We start from the raw sequence: 14,565 nt of genomic DNA, 5'->3' as shown, positions 1-14,565 counted from the left end.
TAAAGGTCTGACAGGCAACGTCAATTACAATGATAATGGCGTACATTGAAGATAATATTTATTTTGTATGAAAAATACAAAGTCTAAAGTCTTCATTATTTTTAAAAGTCGCTGAACAAATGTTGGTCAGTTGGAGGAGTATAGCCTACAGTTTAATTTTTTGCTCCTATTACAGGCCACATGCGGTATAGTAATTCTATTTATCTAAAGTCCGCTCCAGACTACGCTGCGCGTAGCCGCAAACGTGAGTGTGGAGTCGATTTCGCTGTTTAGCGAACTAGACTCCACACTCGCGTTTGCGGCTTCGCGCGGCGATTCACGCACGAGTGTGGAGGAAGCTTTAAATGCGTTATCAAATAAGAGTTTCAACATGGTTTAAGACTACGCGCGCACTGCGGTGCGGCGAGTTGCGGTGCGTTTTAAAAACGCAAGGGGAAAAAAACCGTGTCTGTCCAGTACGCACACAGGGGTGACATATCCGCACGTTTTGCCATTTTAGTCAAAACTCAAGTTAAGAACGGACGTTGAAAATTCGGAGACGCGCTAGGCGACGACATGACCGCACAGCACCGTGTCGCGAGAACAACTCCGTCACTGGGTGGCTGCCGGCCGGTGTCCGCACGGATTTTACTTCACAGTGCGCAGTGCGTGCGTAGCACAGATTATTAACTAGTTACTTCGTGTGCGTAGCCTAAAATCAGAGGGCTTCAAAAACTTCACAAAAAAGTCGCAAATTTACTATATTTGCACATGGCAAGTGGCAACACTATTTCAAGCTGTCAAATTGGCGGCTCCCTGCATCGGCGATTAGGCCGATTAGTGGCTATATTTTCGTGATTAAGTTTATTATTATGGAATTGTGTCTCGTAATTTCTGCTTTATAGTAAGATAATACTGTTATAAAATCATGGCGAACCATTACGAGGTGCCCAGCTGGTAAATATCTATAAAATGCATGTAAATCTAACCCACCAGTGCAGTCGCGTGAATAACATGCATCATTTGTTGTAATTAAATCAGTATTAAATTTAAACCAATGACAATATTTGTTTGTAGTTCATTAGCTTTATATTCTTGAGATTTCCTAAGATCAATCGCAGCGGGATTGCAAACAATAAAATAAAAAGGGTTGTTGATTTCTTTAAATTTAGAATTGCTATATTTTTATTACAGGGCTGGCAAACCACCCACTGGCCTGCATTTGGACGTGTTAAAAGGCGACAAGTTAATACAGAAGCTAATGTTAGATGAGAAGAAATGTTACTTATTTGGCCGGAACCCCCAGATGAATGACTTCTGCATAGACCATGCGAGCTGTTCTAGAGTGCATGCGGCGTTTGTGTATCACAAAGACTTAAACAGAGCTTTTTTAGTTGATTTGGGAAGTAGTAAGTACTGTATTTAAAATTTTATGTGTTTAGTGCTTATGGCCGGATTTTCGCTTAGGTCCACAAGGCCCGGGCATTAGGGTCCAAGCAACCTAGCAATGGTTTTGAGATGGAGAAGGGGTCCGTAAATTTCAAGTGCCATACCAAGTGCCTATGGGCCCTGGGTCTCTGAATCTGGGCCTGTTAAGGCATGTTAGTGAAACCAGATGAATAGAATAGAATTAATTTATTTATGGTAAACTACATTTCATACAAACATATTACAAAGAAAAAGTATATTTAAAACAAGAAAGTATATACCTAGTTTACCACGAAATGGTCCCGCATCAGCATAATGCTAACCCTAAAGTCAGCGCTGGTCTTCCGGCGAGACCATTTGTGGGCCACAAACGCAACTAAAGATAATGTCTTTTAATTAAATTATTACTAACACTTAAAGATAAAAATATAAATATAGATATATTTAAAGATAATGTCTTTTAATTAAATTATTAAATTATTATTGTCTTTTAATTATTATTAACATGATGTTAAAATATTTTCATTAAGGAAACTGTAAGTCTAGCTTTAAGAAAATTTCCAGTGTTATGTATAACTATAGAAGACTGTTTGTTTCTTAAATAAATAAATAAAATTACTATGCACAACTGTACAATGTTCTATGCAGACACTAAGAATGATTACTTTCCCATTGAATACTAATTAATGTGTAAAAAACTGGCCATGTGCGAGTCTGACTTGCCCACCGAGGGTTCCGTACTTTTTAGTATTTGTTGTTATAGCGGCAACAGTAATACATAATCTGTAAAAAAATTAACTGTCTAGCTATCACGGTTCATGAGATACAGCCTGGTGACAGACAGACAGACAGTGGAGTCTTAGTAATAGGGTCCCGTTAACCCTTGCAACGGTTAAAATAGTGTTTTTAACTTTCCAGCTCATGGTACCTATATTGGTAAAATGCGGTTGGAAGCCCACAAGCCTACACAGCTGCCTATAGACTCCAATTTCCATTTTGGGGCTTCCACAAGAAACTATATTATAAGGTAATTATAACAGTGAGTGAAACCGTACTGATCTAAACATCTTGAAATATGTCTCACGACAGGATAGTTTAAGTTTAATTTCGATTGTAAACAGTATTAAGTCCCTGTTATAATTAATGCATTGTTAATATTGTAAAGTAGGTATGTCACGTAGATGCAGTTTTTTTACTTCATTCAATGCATGTGGTGTTTACCTTTAAGTAATTGTTACGCTATGCGATTATAGTTAAAACGTTTGTAGTTATACTTAAAAAAAGTGTAAACAATTGTTGGTGAACCAATAAATATAAAATAAAAATAAAAATAAAAAAAATTACATACCACCAAACACAAATATGATAAGTACAAAATAAGGAAATCTGAATGGGTACTAAACTTGGTGCTGTGTGTGATTGGCTGTGATCGGAATAGGCAGATTATAAATACCTAAACTGGATAGAACAAAGTCATAAAGTGGAGACTGCCTTGTGATAACATTTTTTTCCAGGACTAAAGTCCCGGAAACGTACTAAGTAAAATGGTATTGTTATAAATACGGTAAAAAACAATGCATTCCTCGTTATTGTCCAATAGGCGTAAAATAAAACCATTTTTTTTGTAACTATATATATTTCTTAAATCTAAATACACAATCTCACTATTCAATGTAAATACAAACTTATTTAAATTATATATGGGGCATTTTCTATGAAAAGGGACCTTATTGACGATGGCGCTTACGCCACACATCGTCGCGGGGCATTGTATTTATATCGAAGCATCGTTAATAATGGCGTAAGCGCCATCGACAATAAGGTGCCTTTTTATAGAAAATACCACATATTGTCAATTATATATTAGTTGTGAATATGATCCTGATTCTAACGACATTGACGATACCTATATAGTTTAATAATTTTGTATTTACATTGAGTAGCAAGATTATGTGTATTTAGATTTAAGAAATATATAAAAAACGCTTGTTTTATTTTACGCCTATTGGTTGTAATGGACAAAAACGAGAAACGCATTGTTTACTGTATTTATAACAATTATGATTAACTTAGTTAATACGTTACGTTTCCGGGACTTTAAATTAAATTAAATTAATTAAAATTCGTTTATTTTGAGTATCTGTGACTCATAAGTACATAAGTTCTGTTTTTTTTATTCCGTAGACTAAAATGACATTTCATGTGATACTAAGAAATGTCATCTCATACACATGAAACGTCATTATAGTCTATGGAATAAAAAAACAGAATTTAATACATAATACAAACATTAACACGATAACATTAAAAAAAAATACAAAAATTAGGTAGGTAACCGTGGTAAACACATTGACACCCTTCATCTATAGTCCCGGAAAAAATGTTATCCCAAGGCAATCTCCACTTTATGACTTTGTTCTACCAAGTTTAGGTACTTATACTCTGGCTATTCCAATCACTGGTGATTGGTAAGTGGATATGCATCTGAAATGGATAGACACCTAAAATCCAAACCTATCTAACCTATCTATGATAAAAGAGGATGGTTTATATCAAATTTTGAATGCAATCTTTTTCTGAAATTCTTATGTAGTTCTGACTTCTGTCACAACCACACAACTGTCAGTACTTTATTGTTATCAAAAGACAGAGAATTAACGATTTGGTGGACACAAAATTATCTAAATAAGGAAACGAAGGATGTTTTCAATGATTCTAGGTAAGAATTGATTTAAAGTAACTTGCATTTAGGTACCTCGTCAGGAAATGCCTTTCTTTCCATCCCTCGGCAACAATGTACTAAACCTTACTTAAAAGTGTGAAGGTTACTTTGACCCACAGAACTGGATAAGCATAAACATTTTAGGTCTGTGCTTTGACCTTATATGTGTTCATGGTGGGTCTCTAATGTTTCCCATAAAGTTGAAGTCATAATGTATGACTTCAACGTACGCATTTTCGTTAGTGCACTTTTTAGGATTGCCATAACACAAACCAAAGAGGATATAATAGGATAGAGCGGTACTGTCATAGTACATTTTGTATCACAGAATAAGTAATAGTATTATCATACAGAACGGCCACGCACCGCCCCACCCCGAATCGTATTACCTCGCCCCGCGACAGCAGATTGACGGCCGTTTGCCGGCCGCTCATTACTATTTCTATTAAGCAACTTACTCACACTATGACGCATGACGCGTGTACATACGTGCCGTTCACACATAGAAACGCAATTGATTTTTGATGTGTAGCGTGTCCGCCCTGTGGCCACAGTAAATTCACTGTAAATGATTTTTTATTTGTATTTATTATTTTTATATGATTTTGACCCATGTTCTTTCACTGATGCGTGTTAAAATTGTTAAATAACAAACGAAACCGTCAACGCCAACTAAACGTGAATAGGCCAAAGGTTGGTATTGGTGGTGCCTGTGCGAGAATAAAATTTTCTTGATTTCCGAGGCACATTTTTTCCTTAGATATTGGCGTGTGTATGACGTTTTTGGGTTTGACTGTTGTCATTGAAACGGTTAACAATGGGTGTGATGTTGTTTGACAGAGAGCGGCCGATGGGCAACGCGCGAGGCATAATGGAAGAACTCCCGAACACTGAGACGGAGGGCGCGCTGCTCGGCCTGCCCGAGACGCAGACCGAACTAGATGTAAGTTGCCCCACCTCATCACATTGTTGGTGAGAAATTATTATATACTAGCTTTTGCCCGCGACTTCGTCTGCGTGGAGTTAATAATTAAGGTAGCTTAATTTTTCATCCAATCTGCTTTTTACTGATTCTCCATACAAACTTTCACCCGCTTAAATGACTTCTGGGATAAAAACTACCCTGTCCTTCCCCGGCTCTCAAACTATCTCCATACCAAATTTCAACTAAATCGGTTCAGCGGTTTAAGCGTGAAGAGGTAACAGACAGACACACTTTCGCACTTTTTTCTTTCCTCCTAGCCCAGTCTGTAGTGACCCTGCCTTTGAAGCAGGACTCCTGGCAGAAGGTCCCAGGTTCGAATCTTAGTAAGGCCATTTATTTTAGTGTTCACAAATAAAAGTTTGTATTAGTTACAAAGCATTATAATCTTCTATATATCTTTTGCTAGAAAAAGTTCTAGGTATATCGTACCATAACGTTCTCGCTTTTCCAGAATTTAACGGAATTCAACACGGCTCACAACCGGCGGATCTCTATGCTGGGTATATCCACGGACGATGGCAGTGACGTCATTAAGGTAACACTGTACACAACGTACCATGCACTACAAAACTAACTAACAAAATGTTTTTAGCAAAAATTTCGTTTTTGGTACAAGCCAAAGAGGATATAATAAGATAGAGCGGTACTGTCATAGTAGATTTTGTAACCACAGTAAATTCACTGCCATCTATCGACACACTTTAAAACTAAAAATTAAGACTTATAAAAATACGATAAAATGTATTTAAATATGGATAAATGTTTTTTTTTATTTGCATTAATATTTTTTTTATTTGCATTAATTATTTTTATGATTTTGACCCATGTTCTTTCACTGATATGCGTTAAAATTGTTAAATAACAAACGAAACCGTCAACGCCATCTATACGACAGTAGGCCAAAGCTAGTAGCGCCCTCTGATCGAGAATAAAATTTTCTTGATTTTCGAGGCACGTTTTTTCCTTAGACTGCATCCATCTATTACGGAGTTATATCTATGGTATAAGCTAGATATCGCGAACTGTACCTTTAAAAATAGGTACAGTTCACGATACATTTACAGATACAGTTTAAATCCGAGTACCTATTTTTCATTCCACAGGCAACTAATACTCACTGAGACAATTCTAACAACCCCAAACACAATTAGTTTGCTTTGTTTTATCCCGGTAAGGGCATTTATTTGTGTGATAAGCACAGATATTTATTACTAAGTCATGGGTGTTTTCTATGTATTTGTATATTATATATATCGTTGTCTGATTACCCGCAACACAAGCCTTCTTGAGCTTACTGTGGGACTTAGTCAATCTGTGTAAGAATGTCCTGTAATATTTATTTATTTACCACAGAGTCCCCATGGCCACCTCCTGTCTCCATCATCAGATCAGCTCCATGTCATAATATTGCATTGTCACCCGATTTACATATGTATGCAAATTTTCAGCTCAATCGGAAATTGGGAAGTGGGTCAAACTTAGCTTACAAGATTTGACCCACAATAAAAAAATAACTAACAGGGCAAGTTAAATAAAAGCTGGTAAATTGAAAATTAAAAAGCTTACTACCGGCTCCAAATGGGCTTAGAAATGTTAAAACATTCTATTTTTTAGGGTCCCGTAAGGGTAAAAACGAGACCATATTACTAAAGCTCCACTGTCCGTCTGTTTGTCTGTCACTGTACATCCACAGTTAAAATTTTCACTGATGATGTATTTCTGTTGCCGCTATAACAAATACTAAAAAGTACGGAACCCTCGGTGGGCGAGTCCGACTCTCACTTGTCCGGTTTTTACAGTTGTAACCTTTTTAGGGTTCCGTACCCAAAGGGTAAAAACGGGACCCTATTACTAAGACTCCGCTGTCCGTCTGTCCGTCTGTCACCAGGCTGTATCTTATCAACCGTGATAACTAGACAGTTGAAATTTTCACAGATGATGTATTTCTGTTGCTGCTATAACAACAAATACTAAAAAAGTGCGGAACCCTCGGTGCGCGGAGTCCGACTCGCACTTGGCCGGTTTTTTATTTTATTAGTGTAAAACATTCCCGCAACTAAAACCCCGAGGTAGCTTCACTCTGCCTTAAATCCAACGTTTTGTCGTCTCAATCACTATTTAATTTTCAATATTTACAGCCACCAACGGGCACCAAACGCTCGGCTTCGACGCCAGCCGGCGGAGTGCTAAAAAAACAGCGCCGAAACGTCTCGTTCAACGAGGAGGTGGACATCATCAACCCCGAGGACATCGACCCCACGATCGGCCGCTTCAGAAACCTGGTTAAGAGCACTATAGTGCCTAATGCGAATAATCTGCCGAGGAAGCTGAAGCTACAGAGCGCTGATGATAGTGAGTATTAGAATATATCTAGATAAAAATGAAACTGATCTAGATAAATTCAAAATAACAAATGACGGCTTATTCAGTTATTTTAAATAAAAGATGATTTAGTTATCTTCCCGGTTATTCGTAAATAGATAATTTTTGCCCAAATCTGCCTGACCCTGACCCATTCTGACCCTGTCTGTACTCGTTTATCCCCAGCGCACCACCACCACTCGCTGCGCCTGCAGGAGATCTCCCGCGGCGGCGGCGCCGCGCTGTACTCGGACCTGCCGGCGCCCAGCTCGCACCTCAGCCTCATCGGCGCCAGGTATACTCTGACCCTGTCTGTACTCGTGTATCCTCACTCCTCACTCCTCAGCGCACCACCACCACTCGCTGCGCCTGCAGGAGATCTCCCGCGGCGGCGGCGCCGCGCTGTACTCGGACCTGCCGGCGCCCAGCTCGCACCTCAGCCTCATCGGCGCCAGGTATACTCTGACCCTGTCTGTACTCGTGTATCCTCACTCCTCACTCCTCAGCGCACCACCACCACTCGCTGCGCCTGCAGGAGATCTCCCGCGGCGGCGGCGCCGCGCTGTACTCGGACCTGCCGGCGCCCAGCTCGCACCTCAGCCTCATCGGCGCCAGGTATACTCTGACCCTGTCTGTACTCGTGTATCCTCACTCCTCACTCCTCAGCGCACCACCACCACTCGCTGCGCCTGCAGGAGATCTCCCGCGGCGGCGGCGCCGCGCTGTACTCGGACCTGCCGGCGCCCAGCTCGCACCTCAGCCTCATCGGCGCCAGGTATACTCTGACCCTGTCTGTACTCGTGTATCCTCACTCCTCACTCCTCAGCGCACCACCACCACTCGCTGCGCCTGCAGGAGATCTCCCGCGGCGGCGGCGCCGCGCTGTACTCGGACCTGCCGGCGCCCAGCTCGCACCTCAGCCTCATCGGCGCCAGGTATACTCTGACCCTGTCTGTACTCGTGTATCCTCACTCCTCACTCCTCAGCGCACCACCACCACTCGCTGCGCCTGCAGGAGATCTCCCGCGGCGGCGGCGCCGCGCTGTACTCGGACCTGCCGGCGCCCAGCTCGCACCTCAGCCTCATCGGCGCCAGGTATACTCTGACCCTGTCTGTACTCGTGTATCCTCACTCCTCACTCCTCAGCGCACCACCACCACTCGCTGCGCCTGCAGGAGATCTCCCGCGGCGGCGGCGCCGCGCTGTACTCGGACCTGCCGGCGCCCAGCTCGCACCTCAGCCTCATCGGCGCCAGGTATACTCTGACCCTGTCTGTACTCGTGTATCCTCACTCCTCACTCCTCAGCGCACCACCACCACTCGCTGCGCCTGCAGGAGATCTCCCGCGGCGGCGGCGCCGCGCTGTACTCGGACCTGCCGGCGCCCAGCTCGCACCTCAGCCTCATCGGCGCCAGGTATACTCTGACCCTGTCTGTACTCGTGTATCCTCACTCCTCACTCCTCAGCGCACCACCACCACTCGCTGCGCCTGCAGGAGATCTCCCGCGGCGGCGGCGCCGCGCTGTACTCGGACCTGCCGGCGCCCAGCTCGCACCTCAGCCTCATCGGCGCCAGGTATACTCTGACCCTGTCTGTACTCGTGTATCCTCACTCCTCACTCCTCAGCGCACCACCACCACTCGCTGCGCCTGCAGGAGATCTCCCGCGGCGGCGGCGCCGCGCTGTACTCGGACCTGCCGGCGCCCAGCTCGCACCTCAGCCTCATCGGCGCCAGGTATACTCTGACCCTGTCTGTACTCGTGTATCCTCACTCCTCACTCCTCAGCGCACCACCACCACTCGCTGCGCCTGCAGGAGATCTCCCGCGGCGGCGGCGCCGCGCTGTACTCGGACCTGCCGGCGCCCAGCTCGCACCTCAGCCTCATCGGCGCCAGGTATACTCTGACCCTGTCTGTACTCGTGTATCCTCACTCCTCACTCCTCAGCGCACCACCACCACTCGCTGCGCCTGCAGGAGATCTCCCGCGGCGGCGGCGCCGCGCTGTACTCGGACCTGCCGGCGCCCAGCTCGCACCTCAGCCTCATCGGCGCCAGGTATACTCTGACCCTGTCTGTACTCGTGTATCCTCACTCCTCACTCCTCAGCGCACCACCACCACTCGCTGCGCCTGCAGGAGATCTCCCGCGGCGGCGGCGCCGCGCTGTACTCGGACCTGCCGGCGCCCAGCTCGCACCTCAGCCTCATCGGCGCCAGGTATACTCTGACCCTGTCTGTACTCGTGTATCCTCACTCCTCACTCCTCAGCGCACCACCACCACTCGCTGCGCCTGCAGGAGATCTCCCGCGGCGGCGGCGCCGCGCTGTACTCGGACCTGCCGGCGCCCAGCTCGCACCTCAGCCTCATCGGCGCCAGGTATACTCTGACCCTGTCTGTACTCGTGTATCCTCACTCCTCACTCCTCAGCGCACCACCACCACTCGCTGCGCCTGCAGGAGATCTCCCGCGGCGGCGGCGCCGCGCTGTACTCGGACCTGCCGGCGCCCAGCTCGCACCTCAGCCTCATCGGCGCCAGGTATACTCTGACCCTGTCTGTACTCGTGTATCCTCACTCCTCACTCCTCAGCGCACCACCACCACTCGCTGCGCCTGCAGGAGATCTCCCGCGGCGGCGGCGCCGCGCTGTACTCGGACCTGCCGGCGCCCAGCTCGCACCTCAGCCTCATCGGCGCCAGGTATACTCTGACCCTGTCTGTACTCGTGTATCCTCACTCCTCACTCCTCAGCGCACCACCACCACTCGCTGCGCCTGCAGGAGATCTCCCGCGGCGGCGGCGCCGCGCTGTACTCGGACCTGCCGGCGCCCAGCTCGCACCTCAGCCTCATCGGCGCCAGGTATACTCTGACCCTGTCTGTACTCGTGTATCCTCACTCCTCACTCCTCAGCGCACCACCACCACTCGCTGCGCCTGCAGGAGATCTCCCGCGGCGGCGGCGCCGCGCTGTACTCGGACCTGCCGGCGCCCAGCTCGCACCTCAGCCTCATCGGCGCCAGGTATACTCTGACCCTGTCTGTACTCGTGTATCCTCACTCCTCACTCCTCAGCGCACCACCACCACTCGCTGCGCCTGCAGGAGATCTCCCGCGGCGGCGGCGCCGCGCTGTACTCGGACCTGCCGGCGCCCAGCTCGCACCTCAGCCTCATCGGCGCCAGGTATACTCTGACCCTGTCTGTACTCGTGTATCCTCACTCCTCACTCCTCAGCGCACCACCACCACTCGCTGCGCCTGCAGGAGATCTCCCGCGGCGGCGGCGCCGCGCTGTACTCGGACCTGCCGGCGCCCAGCTCGCACCTCAGCCTCATCGGCGCCAGGTATACTCTGACCCTGTCTGTACTCGTGTATCCTCACTCCTCACTCCTCAGCGCACCACCACCACTCGCTGCGCCTGCAGGAGATCTCCCGCGGCGGCGGCGCCGCGCTGTACTCGGACCTGCCGGCGCCCAGCTCGCACCTCAGCCTCATCGGCGCCAGGTATACTCTGACCCTGTCTGTACTCGTGTATCCTCACTCCTCACTCCTCAGCGCACCACCACCACTCGCTGCGCCTGCAGGAGATCTCCCGCGGCGGCGGCGCCGCGCTGTACTCGGACCTGCCGGCGCCCAGCTCGCACCTCAGCCTCATCGGCGCCAGGTATACTCTGACCCTGTCTGTACTCGTGTATCCTCACTCCTCACTCCTCAGCGCACCACCACCACTCGCTGCGCCTGCAGGAGATCTCCCGCGGCGGCGGCGCCGCGCTGTACTCGGACCTGCCGGCGCCCAGCTCGCACCTCAGCCTCATCGGCGCCAGGTATACTCTGACCCTGTCTGTACTCGTGTGTCCTCACTCCTCACTCCTCAGCGCACCACCACCACTCGCTGCGCCTGCAGGAGATCTCCCGCGGCGGCGGCGCCGCGCTGTACTCGGACCTGCCGGCGCCCAGCTCGCACCTCAGCCTCATCGGCGCCAGGTATACTCTGACCCTGTCTGTACTCGTGTATCCTCACTCCTCACTCCTCAGCGCACCACCACCACTCGCTGCGCCTGCAGGAGATCTCCCGCGGCGGCGGCGCCGCGCTGTACTCGGACCTGCCGGCGCCCAGCTCGCACCTCAGCCTCATCGGCGCCAGGTATACTCTGACCCTGTCTGTACTCGTGTATCCTCACTCCTCACTCCTCAGCGCACCACCACCACTCGCTGCGCCTGCAGGAGATCTCCCGCGGCGGCGGCGCCGCGCTGTACTCGGACCTGCCGGCGCCCAGCTCGCACCTCAGCCTCATCGGCGCCAGGTATACTCTGACCCTGTCTGTACTCGTGTATCCTCACTCCTCACTCCTCAGCGCACCACCACCACTCGCTGCGCCTGCAGGAGATCTCCCGCGGCGGCGGCGCCGCGCTGTACTCGGACCTGCCGGCGCCCAGCTCGCACCTCAGCCTCATCGGCGCCAGGTATACTCTGACCCTGTCTGTACTCGTGTATCCTCACTCCTCACTCCTCAGCGCACCACCACCACTCGCTGCGCCTGCAGGAGATCTCCCGCGGCGGCGTTCATTGTCAGGGACCCGTTAGGCGGGTTCTCTGTTCGTAAACTCTTTTCGCTAGATACGGGTCATTCATTTAATTACGTCACACGAGTTTCTAGGTTTCTTGACCTCCCGCCCTCCTTGTCACACTTGGTCATATTTGGCAAATCCCTCCCACATATTTCGTACGTTGTTTTCAACGAAATCAGCAAATCGAATTAGGTATTATTAATATTTTACCAAAATATTTTTTCGTGTTTTACCTTTTGGATACGGAACCCTAAAAAGGGTCGTAGCGATGTTTAATTATCAATTAGCCTTATGAAGTTATATTTGTACGAAATATTTTTATACGGGTGTTTGTTACCGTTATATCATGTTACAAATGCATTTTAATTATCATTTAAATGCTTAAAATTATAAATAAAAAGTATAAAGATTTGCCCGCGAAAAGCTAGTGAGCGAAACGTCACGTGACGTCACGCGTTCGACAGATTAGTTCACATAAGTGTCATTCAGTGCAAACGTCAGTTGGACCGTCCAACGTGTGACGTCATCGCGCTCTGTCGAATTCGCGCCAAAAATTTATGAGCGTTTCAACCGCTCAAAAATTTTCAACATTTTAAATAATATTTGAATAAAAGAATGTGAAGGTATATATTAAGAAGGTAATATTTTAATTTTTTCCGGGATTCCAAAAAATAAGTGCACGGAGCTACGAGTCAAACATTAAATAGCGCACTGACCGTTTTTTTTTAAACGTCTTCGGGAGGCTGACACTCTTCGAGCGCCATATACCTCATCAGAAATGGGTCTTTCATCCCGGTGAACAGTCTGCTATTGTGTTTCAGACTGGGGCTGTCGCTGCCCAACCCGGCGCCCGACGTGGAGCTGGAGGGCCCGGAGCCGCAGCACCACGCGCAGCCGCCTCAGCCGCACGCAGGCGCAGGTACAAGCCTACATAGCCCCATAACCTACCTACCACAGATAACGTCCCAACCATTCGTATCACTCGTTTGTCACCTCACATCATCATTTATTCAAGTGAAACTTCTAATGCGACTTCCAACAAGGTTGCGTTAAACATTTAACGCTACCATGGAGGGGGTATGAAAGCACTGTCGCGGTTAATCTTTTTAGATAGTAATATACTAATAATTTACCAGGCGAACATAACTATGAAGGAGGTTTACGCTCAAATCTTTCCATGAAGTTAGAATTATATAGCTGGAGAGGTGACAGGGAAAAATGCCGATAGATAATTTAATTTTATACTCTATTATTAACGCACTAAAGAGGGTAATTGATGCTAGTTTCACTTCTTTCGCGCGGAGAGACTCTTTTACCTATAGAGAATTTTCGAGAGAAAATACCCACGCGGCTGAAACTTCAACGGTCGTGGTGGCCGGTATTATATTGGATCTTGAACACAATAAAATTGTACACTCGCAATCAGATATATCGGAGCGGCCTAGGTGATATTTTTTTTATCAAACAAGTTAAACAGCATAAAAGTACCAAACCACTGAAAATATATTTGAACTACCATTCTAAAACGCTTTGACGCATTAGAGGCGTGTTCAGATATTCGTAAGTATTTTGGCCGCTCTGATATATCTGATCTAATGGCGATTGTATGTAAACAACGTAAACGTACATCTAATATTAATAATAATAATCTATATTTTATATTTTGACATCTACAATTCTTATAAACTATGTACCTGATATTCATTATTGATTTGTCATAGCTGTAAGTAGGATTACAAACTCGTACTTGTTGAGCATGATAGTTTATAGTTTCTAGTATTAAGTTCAATGTTTTTGTACGCCGTTTGGTAAAATATAGTGAAACTGTACATAATTATATAAACTGACCACCACTGTAATTGTACCTATATTTACAAATAAAACACTTACTTACTTAACTTATATTCAGAATAATGAAACTTTCAATACCAATATTAAATGAAATATTTACTTGACAGCCGCAGAAGAATCGGGCCCGTCCAACGAGCCAAAACGGAAGAAGTACGCCAAGGAGGCCTGGCCCGGCCGCAAGCCCGGCCTGCTGCCCCCCGTGTGAGACTGAACCGTGCGAGCTGTGCCAGGCGTGTGAGACGTGCCAGGCGTGCGAGACGTGCCAGGCGTGCGAGACGTGTGAGAAGGGAATGCATGCGGGGAGCGGGCGCAACGGTCTAATACATGTATTAGTACAAAAGACACATTATGGATTGCCATCCGCAGAGAGAGCCGCATTTAGACGGTTTAGATGCGATTCTCGATGCAAGTTCTTAAACAGTCTAATTATAGAGCTTTAGCTAAAGCTATAATCACTTTCAGGCACTGTTTAAGATAATCGAGATAATCGGAAGCAACCGGTAATTTGCGCTAGCAACTAATATGGCAGACATCAGTGAAATGGTAAAGATCATAACTTAATATTTTACAAGATTTTTGTTAACTTGCAGTGTATGTACAGGTCAAATCTTGTTAAATTTGACCCACTTTCCGACGTCCAATGAAGCTAAAAATTTGCATACATATGTAAGTCGGGTGA

General features: G+C 46.8%; 1 protein-coding gene across 1 annotated transcript; it reads left to right on the top strand.

Moving 5' to 3' along the window:
* The first annotated feature begins 765 nt into the window (after positions 1-765).
* Positions 766-14,232, top strand: LOC134751063 (nuclear inhibitor of protein phosphatase 1). The gene is made up of 9 exons (XM_063686405.1): positions 766-936; positions 1,174-1,388; positions 2,326-2,434; positions 4,970-5,072; positions 5,566-5,649; positions 7,253-7,466; positions 7,662-7,770; positions 12,857-12,954; positions 14,000-14,232. The coding sequence occupies exons 1-9, from the start codon at positions 908-910 to the stop codon at positions 14,089-14,091; spliced, it is 1,053 nt and encodes a 350-aa protein (XP_063542475.1). The 5' UTR covers positions 766-907; the 3' UTR covers positions 14,092-14,232.
* Positions 14,233-14,565: the final 333 nt, after the last annotated feature.

This window comes from Cydia strobilella, chromosome 21 (assembly GCF_947568885.1).
Source record: "Cydia strobilella chromosome 21, ilCydStro3.1, whole genome shotgun sequence".
In the NCBI taxonomy this organism is placed as follows: domain Eukaryota; kingdom Metazoa; phylum Arthropoda; class Insecta; order Lepidoptera; family Tortricidae; genus Cydia; species Cydia strobilella.
The sequence above is the reverse complement of the archived record's forward strand: the minus strand, read 5'-3'. Positions and strand labels throughout refer to the sequence as shown.

Bases quoted from the DNA above. Each gene is read 5' to 3' on its own strand.
- LOC134751063 (XM_063686405.1), top strand. From the start codon at position 908: ATGGCGAACCATTACGAGGTGCCCAGCTG. The intron at 1,389-2,325 runs GTAAGTACTGTA...TTAACTTTCCAG, and splicing joins TTTAGTTGATTTGGGAAGTA to CTCATGGTACCTATATTGGT. The intron at 7,771-12,856 runs GTATACTCTGAC...ATTGTGTTTCAG, and splicing joins CTCAGCCTCATCGGCGCCAG to ACTGGGGCTGTCGCTGCCCA.